At 39.3% G+C, this 9,277-nt stretch overlaps 1 protein-coding gene across 2 annotated transcripts; it reads left to right on the forward strand.

Annotated features, from left to right (window-relative positions):
- The first annotated feature begins 2,663 nt into the window (after positions 1-2,663).
- Positions 2,664-7,630, forward strand: HNMT (histamine N-methyltransferase). Of its 2 annotated transcripts, none has more exons than XM_053470835.1 (6): positions 2,664-2,878; positions 3,976-4,028; positions 4,809-4,916; positions 5,404-5,534; positions 6,121-6,214; positions 6,755-7,630. In XM_053470835.1, the coding sequence occupies exons 1-6, from the start codon at positions 2,742-2,744 to the stop codon at positions 7,111-7,113; spliced, it is 882 nt and encodes a 293-aa protein (XP_053326810.1). In that variant the 5' UTR covers positions 2,664-2,741; the 3' UTR covers positions 7,114-7,630. The 2 variants fall into 2 exon arrangements, with proteins under 2 accessions (XP_053326810.1, XP_053326812.1); XM_053470837.1 differs by having other exon boundaries at positions 3,981-4,028.
- The last annotated feature ends 1,647 nt before the right edge of the window (positions 7,631-9,277 follow it).

Below are 9,277 nucleotides of genomic sequence, written 5' to 3' on the forward strand. Positions count from 1 at the left end.
GTCTTCTAATTAGTCTGTAACTAGGAGCGGCTTGGTTATTTACTGAGAGGTGATTAATGGTGAGTTAATATGACACCAGCATTTATTCCAAGGTAAAGTTAGGGGGGGGGGACCCTAGCAAACAAATCAGGGGTGATTCACGAAAGTGTGAATAGTAGGTGATTTTCATTGGAAAAAAATGTGTATAACTGGGATCATTATGCAGGAAAATACAGTTGACCCCACATTTTTTATGTAACCTACAAAAACAGGGCAACCAGATGGGGATGGTTAAAAAAAATGATCATATGACGGTGATTTTAACACAGCCACACTACTCAGCAAAGATTTAAAGGGGGACAAATGCCCAGTTTTAATTGCTGGGTATGCACTTCCTTCACCCAGGTATATACATATATATATATATATATATATATACCCTTACTCTCCTTGTACCCCTTACCCATGAGCTATCTTTAGTCTATGGCCATAATTTCTTGTTATTGCCTTGTTCTGAGTCCTGCACCAGTATCCAGTTTCTTGCCTTGCCCATGAGTTATATTACCCGTCGTACTGTCACCATTGGATCCTGAACTGTGTACCAGACCTCTGCCTGGCCTTGACCTTCGTTCCTGCCTTACCCCTGTGTACTGACGTCTTGAGTCCTTCTCAGTCTACCTGACCTCGTCCTGCCTTGACCAAGATTCTTCCATGTTCTCCTGCACTATATTTTCTGTGCCGTGTTTTGCCCATCAGGTGTTACCAGCTCTGAAATCCGGATCCTTATCCTGACGTCTATACCAGGCGTCACACCATCCCAATTGACTTCTTTTGAATCCCCCACAGGATTGCGCCCTGGACAGCCCTTTCCGAGGCCTATATTTATTGTTTTACATTCTAGATTGTCAGCACCTAGTGAGCTAGTGATTCAGACAGATATTTCATGCAAGAAAGTACTGTTATTTTTCATGGATCTTGTTAATGTTATCATGAAATATGTAACTGGCAAAAAGGAGAGAGGTTGGGGCAAACCTTGAGGGGTCAGCCAGTACACTGTACACACACACACCCATACACACGCACTCGCGCACACACACACACACACACACACACCCATGCACACGCACTCGCACACACACACCCATACACACGCACTCGCACACACACACACACTGGAACAAATCTTCTCTTGTGTTCGGTATATGAACCAGTAACACTTCCTGACCACATGGCATTAGAGGAATTTGGGGGAGGAGAGAGAAAGAGACTCCAGTTTCAGATCATCTGATGCAATTTCAAGCAGCTTCTGTCAACAGATGATCTTCAGGAAGATAAACAAGTAAGTAAAGGAACCTCACTTTAACAATCAGTGTGCATGTGATGCATGGAAGTGGCCATTGAATACATTGTATCCAGAAGCGTAATGCAGATCCCTCAGAGCCGGCCTCTTCCTGCGTCTCCTGCAGACTTAACCCTTTACACGACAGACAGATTACTGTTTTCAGAGCTTCTGGTTATCACTCTTCTGAGATGGCTATTTGAAAAATAAAACATTTATTTGGGGTCGGGGAAAAAAACCCAACAAATTGTGACATTTATAAGAACAGAAAAATCTCTTAAGACAAGGGAACAAAATATTATTATTATTTATTTTATTATTATTATTTTTATATAGCGTCATCCTATTCCACAGCGCTGTACAAAAAGGGTAAACAGGACATAACAAGTAGTATATAACATAACAGTTTGAATTACAGAAGAAACAGGTAAGGAGGGTATATAAATATATATATATATATTCGGTAAAACAATAGTATGGCACTAGTAGACGCCCCAGCTCCGTGCGCAGTGGTTATTTGGTTATTTACCCTTTGATTAGTACAGGGGTGTGTGAGGTATCTGTGACTCAAAGGTCTAAGTCAATATAAATAGCTGACTCCCGTCCAGAGCACAAAGTAAATAGAGAAACGATCTGAACCATAAGGTGTACAAAAAATCCCACCACTCTATATTTATTATTATTTATTGATTTATGTATCGCCATCATATTCCGCGGTGCTGTACAATGAAAAGAATCAGATTTGGGGCATATCCCACTAGACACAAGGCAGAGGGCTGCAGCGGGCATATATCCATTGAGTCCTCGGTGGGCTGCGGGTCCCGTCACCCCTACAGACCTACTGCCGATTTAAACGTTGTATCAGTAGAGTTTCACGAGAAACTCCGAGATCTCCTCATTTTAAAGAGCCACTAAAAATTGTACGTATTTACGTGAAGAAGGATGGTTTGTTTTATAAATTTAGATAAGACCGTAAAAAGTGGACGTGAAAAGCAAAAGTACATTCCGCTTTCCTCTCCTACCTTCCCCCAATAAGAAAAATAATTATTATGAGCTTTAGTACATTCCACAGCACGGCTCGTAACGGCTGCTCGTTATTTCTCTCCTCTACCCAGAGTGCACTGCGAAAAAAATAATATAATAAAAAATACAGTATAACAGGAAATTAAGATGGTGCACGGAGCAGCGTTACGCTTAACCTGTCATTAAAATGTAAATATATGTATTTATATAGATATGCCCTTCGCATACCAGCGAGATCTGCAGATAACTCAGACCGTTTCCCTACAGGTGGCTTTTTTTTTATCGTCGGACTGAAGCAACGTGTTTGAAGACAGATAATTTCCAGGCAGGAAATTTAGCTGACTCCAAGGAAGGCTAAAGAACGATCCCCTCCTTCCTTCAAGCTTGCGAAACGGGAGAAATGGAGCCCGCGATGAGAAGCTTGCTCTCAGACAACGGCAGATATGTGCAGTCGTTCCGCTTGTTCCTTAAGAATTCGACCGAGCACCAGTGCATGCAAGAATTCATTGAAACAAAACTGCCCGAGATTATATCAAGGTAAAGATTATTCTGCCCGACACTCATTCATTACCTGCTGCTGTATTTGTGCTCAGAGATTCATACATATTAAAGGAACCGGCGCTCGTATAAATCATTTGCGGGGTTACTGTCTTATTACGCCGGGCCGCCGTGTCATTTATGGATGCAGGGGTTTGTCCTCGATTACCTACCTTTATTGATAATCTCCTGTCTTTTGTATGCTGTGTAATGGGAATTATCCGCTAAGGTGGGAGTCGGCAGGAGAGTCGTGGCTTCGGCTCCCGGGAAATACTCTATGCATTATTAAGGGCCATCCCTAGCGGATTTCTCGACAAGAAGGGGCTGATTTAAATATGCTTTATACTGGGCCATCCAGAAGCTTCCTTAATAATGTAACGGGAAGTCAGTATGATGATACGCCCAATCCTCTGCCAACTCCCTGTTTATTGAATAAACCCCCATGGTGACCAAAGGGGTCCATACTTCTTTAAACTATAGGCCTATAGGCGCAAGTTAAATATATGCATCTATAGATCGTGATATATCTCTGGAAATGTTTTGAATTTTAATAAATACTGTGTCAAGAAATGCATATATTTTATCACGTGTATTATTAGAATAATTCACAGCCAAAAAAATGCATATATTATTAGTATTAATAACTCGGAGTCTCCAGGTAAAGTTCGGCACCCTGGGTGTCCGAGTCAGTTTCTTCTTTCTCCAGGCAGTAGAGAGGCCACGCCCACTCCTCACCTACTCCCCTCCCACAAAAGCCTTTTTGATGATAGCCCCACCCCTGTTTGCAGCCTGCATATGGTAAGCCCCACCCTTTTTACAAAAGCCACTCCCCAATTAAAGGGAGAGCACTGGATAACCTGAAACATTCCCAGTTATGATTATTCCACATCAGCAGAAAGTTACCATTAAATACCAATACATATTATTAATATTATTATTAGTTATTATTAATAATAACCTTTAATAGTAATCGTTGACCCATTCTTTCTTTGATTTGTGTGTTTTAGGCGTTTACACTTTGTATGTCGTAATGATGAAAAATGTATGTTCTACCCAACTCAGTAATGTCTCTATTGTTTGCGTTTAACTTTTTCCAGTATAGAAAATGAGAAGCCCGCCTTTGATATTCTGGGTGTAGGAAGTGGGTCAGGTATGTCGAAAAAGTTAAATATCCTTTTTTTTTAATTATTCAAAGATTCGGGAAAATAAATGCTTTTATCGTGGAATTTTGCATCATTTAATTACCTGGTTTGTTATAGAGAACGCTGATCTGCGTCTATATAAAAATGGACACCGTTCAAATGACCTCTTGAACTTGAGCCTCCGACCCACTCGTTTTAGATTATGACCTCTTTGTCATAGAGCCTGATGTAATTTTGTGCTGAATCTCTTTAATCGGTCATTCTATGTGATGAACTCATATTACACCCTTTGTTTTTCATGCTATTTACTAACATTTTATTATATTAGATTCTAAACCTAAGATTGGACAGCACCAGCATAGAATCATATTCCAACGATTTCCATCATTGCCTCCTTCTATCTCAGAAATAATGCTTTAATCAAGTAAAATATTGCCTCATTCATATTTTTTTGCCGGGAACACTTAATTGTCATGTGACACAAAAGTAGACACCGATTGGTCATTAAAAAAAACAAAAAACAACAAAGTTTCCCAGCCATTTTTCAGGAATTAAACCTTCAGACAGATCAGCTTAGATGTATTAGCTTAACATATGTGATACTCTATCTTATAATAATTAAAGAAAAAGTAAGATGTGTTTTAAGTAAATAACCCTTTTAGTAAATAATATTTTGTGTAACAACATCCAATGAGGTTCAGTGACCATATTTTTTCCCAAAATATCATTTATAGTGGGTTTTTTTTAAATATTTAATTTAATAAAAATTTCGTTTTTTGTTTTTTTAGGTGAAATTGATTTGCAAATGATTTCAAAAATACAAGCGAGATATCCCGGGGTTCTGATTAATAACCATATTGTGGAACCAAGTGCTGAGCAGATCTTAAGTTATAAGGGTAGGTATACCATAAATTGAAATAGTATTATTATTACTAAGTTATAAATTATTTTTCTCAATTATCTGTCATAATTATGTGTTTTTTTCAGCTATGCTATAATTTTTATTTAACACCATTCACTAAAAATCCTCATTGTTTTTGATACAAATGTGTATAAAAATGACCGTATATCAGGGCAATTGTTAGCTCATTTAATTCTTATTTCTTGAATTATTATATACTACTTGTTATGTCCTGTCTACCCGTTGTACAGCGCTACAGAATACGACGGCGCTATATAAAACAATAAATAATAATATTATGGAGGATATTTGTGTTTGAAGATACCATTGTTTACTTTTCGATAATAATAATGTTTGTTTTTTTGCACTTTGAACTCATTCCGACGCTTCGTGAACATTTCACTAATCAGCGAAACTTTGATCTAATTATTAACCCCGGACCGTTTTAATGAAATGTGCGATATTTGCTCCGTGCGTTTCAGAACGCGTTGCCAAGACAACGGGACTCAGTGACATCACTTTCAACTGGTACAAGAAAACGTCGCATGAATTCGAGGAGCAAATACACGGAGAGAAGCAAAATAAAAAGTTTGATTTCATCCACATGATTCAGGTAAACGTTGGGAAAAACGTTGGTTTAACAGATGGGTGATTTTATAAGCCGGACCGTATTAGGAATTCTCCGGCCGAGACCTGAAAATTTAACCCCTGCTTGGTGTTTCATCGTTGATGTTGGCACAGGGATATCGTCTTTGCGTGGCAATGCATATTAACCCTGACCAGAGCCGGGGCCAATTACGTGGCTAGAAAAACCCGGAAAGAGATCCCAGCTATGATTATACTTCGTCTTTGCCTAGGATAGCCTTATATCTATCCCATGTGTAAAAAACCTCTACCATCTCTACCGGAAGGCTGCTCAACCCATTAAAAACAATGCATTGTGAGCCCGTACATGTATGGGATTTGTCATGAAGGGGTTAAGTGAACCTAAGCCATTGGCCTACCAGTTTTATACTACAAGCTCTAGGTCATAAATCTATTTTTTATGCCGAATCTTTTACCGTTTAAAGTGTCAAATGTTTGTATTTTTGTTTATTCGTATATTTCTATTTATTCTGTTATCATTCATTTAAAATGAATTTTCTTTTTTTGTAATTTTAGTAATGTATTTTTCTTTTCTTTTTTTTTTTTAATCGTAGATGTTATATTATGTGAAAGATGTCCCCGCTACTTTAAAATTCTTCAGGAGCTGCCTGGCGCCACATGGGAAACTCCTCATCATTCTGGTGTCTGGTAAGGAATGGATAATTAAAGAAAAATATATCGTGGTAAAAATTTATTATGGGATCCCTGGCATGAATACTGGATTCTTTGCTTCTGACCACTTCTGACCGGCCTCCGTCACTCCATACTCACTCGACATGCCGCAAGCATAAAAAAAACCTAGCATGTGGCTGCGCATATCGATCAATCGGCTGCAATTATATCATCAGGCGGCCACTGGCTTTAAAGTGCCAGGTCCTATTTGTGATAACCAGTCCAGCTCTGCTCCTAATACCATTTATCTGTTTAAAAAAATGTCATATCTAGCAGTAAAATGGTCAAAATGGCTTCTTGTGACACAGAGATGGATAATTGGTGGCAACACTCTTCCAAATCAAGCCAAACTACGTTGATCACGTGGCTCAAACTTCAAAAGTTCTACACAGTTTACTCCCATGCCCTTAATCATAATAAAAAGATTCGAATTTAGTGCTTCTTTGCTGTATCTTTGGTTTTCTTTGGTTATTCTGTCTTTGCTCAAGGCTAAAACCCGCTTTTTGTTTTCTGTAGGCACCAGCGGATGGTCTACTTTATGGAAGAAATATGGATCCCGGTTACCGCTGAATGACCTCTGCCTGTACATAACGGCGGGTGATATCCAAGACATACTGAGTTCCATGGGCGCAAAATATAAAAGCTACGATTTGCAGTCCGACATGGACATAACTGAATGCTTCGTTGAGGGCGATCTAAACGGGGAACTTCTGTTGGACTTCTTGACTGAGACCTGTGAATTCAAGAAAAATGCTCCTCCTGATCTGAAAGATCAGATCCTACAGGATCTAAAAGGTCCTGGGTGCAGTTCTACCAAAGACGGGAGGATCATCTTCAATAACAACCTCAGCGTCATTGTGGTTGAGAATCAATAATTTGTAGCCCAGTCCACTAATCCACCACTCTTTTAGGATTTCACTATTTTCACTGATTCAATAATTAACACGTAATTTAGTAAGAAATGTATGCCCATATATGGAACTGAAAATATAAGTTGTGTCTTTATGCTAAAGGTTGGGTGGCCACTTGATGGCTTGGGTGACCTTGGGGTTTGCTTTGCAAGCTACTCTTGACCCAAACCAAACAATCGCCATTAAAGGATTAGATCCTACCAAACACGTCCTTAAAAACATATTATCATCAAAATATCCAGAGAAAACATTTTGGGGACTAAAAACATCCAAAAATAAAGACAGTATATTTCATACAGCAGTATGTCCTGCCTTCATGAATAGTCAATGATGAAAAATAGCGTTTGCTCGATGCAGCGGGTCACGCCGAGATGTCAAGAGCTCTTGGAAAGCTTGCAAGCTGTTTATAGCCAGGATTAACTTTATCTTTCATTCACTAATTCATTTGCTTATTAAAGATTTTTAAGGGAAATTTATAAAAGTACAGTTTTAGAAAATGCACATAGCTGAAAATTCTTAGGGCGACACTGAGTGCGGGGGTTTTAACCCTATGTTGGGGTGAAGGGGCAGATTTATGGGTTCTTAGAATCTGGAGCTGACTCCTTCATATTCTATTTCTGATTAATGATATGCGAGCATTCAAACTTTTCAGTGTTATATCACAGCTGAAATCCCTGCTTGAATACAGGTGACTCCATTCAGAATTTCTGTACCTCCTCTTCAGCGCTCTTCAAAGTACTTCCAAAACAAGGCATAGCCTGAAACAACACATTTCAAACAAAAAATTTGAGTTTTCTCCTTCCTTTTCCTTTGTTTTCTCGGGGATCGCTCCTCAGTCTTGTACATGTCTTCTTACCACCATCGGAAAATCATCAAGGTATCATAGCGGTGGTCTATTAAAGGGTTAATACTTGTGGAGTCCAGATATTAAAAACACTTTGAGTAATATTGGTTCAACTAGACACTAGGCACTGAGCGTATTGCCTGATAATACCACTGGTATTTGCCTAGGGGTTCTCTCTGTCCCTAAGAATTACCCTTGGGGCTAAACAACTACCCGGACTTGCGCAGGAATCTACACACAATCATAATGTGTTACTATGTTACGATGTAGCTATGTAATGTGAACAATAACCCTAAGCCAGGGTTCATCCTGTAGGCCGTGGAGGACATGGGTTGGATGCTTGGACGTCTGTTTGATATTCTTATATTGTATTTGATAGGTAAGCGAAAGAAAAGACATATAAGGTCATTCAAAAGTAAGGCATACACAGAACGGACAGAATTATGAAAGGGGATGTTTCTCTTTTTCTCTGATGTTCCATCAAAATGAGTTACCATGGCACGCGGATTTTTCCATAAGATAAAGGCTTTCATGAAAAATGCGCGTCTTCAAGGTGACTATGATTTACGGGCGCTGTCAAAAACCAGGCTGAGTGCCCAGGAATCCTTGTTAACAAACCAACAGTTGAATTAGAATGAAACAAACAATTCAGCCCAAAAGAGCATTTTACTCGGGCAACACAAATTAACACAAAGTGCCCCAAAAGTTTACAAAATGAAAGCCCTGCCCGAAAGCAATCCGGATCTACACCACCAACAATAACCTGAGATGCTCACCAAGAACACGGAGCCGCTTCATAGCCTGTCCTACGGCGCGTCTCCGCTTGGGAGCATCTCTGGTGCCATTATGGAGGAAAAGTCTCCATCGACATGGGATCCCACCCCAATGGCAGTCAAGAACTGAAGGGCAACCAACAACCCTAGATGTACATCTCCGCCTTCATGGGCCTCGTCAGCGGGGTCTAGTTGGCAAATCTCTAGACACGAGAGCAAAGAGGTCCACGTCTGGATCCACCTTTGCCTCAAGAGATCCTCAAGGGTGAAATTTCATTTACGAAATAAATTTGAGATCATACTGCCAAAACCAATAGTGTTTTTTATGTCTAGGTAATATAGTGGATTTCACTTATTTAAGGTTGATACATTTTAACATTTCAGATGATAAATTGCTTACTTTTAATGAGAAGATAGACTTCTTCCATGATTGACATGAATGAATTCCAGGAAGTGTTAATCTGATGATACAAAGTTAAATAACCCTTCTAAATCACATTGTTCCTCTACA

The sequence above is a fragment of the Spea bombifrons genome, chromosome 7, assembly GCF_027358695.1.
Source record: "Spea bombifrons isolate aSpeBom1 chromosome 7, aSpeBom1.2.pri, whole genome shotgun sequence".
NCBI classification, from domain to species: domain Eukaryota; kingdom Metazoa; phylum Chordata; class Amphibia; order Anura; family Pelobatidae; genus Spea; species Spea bombifrons.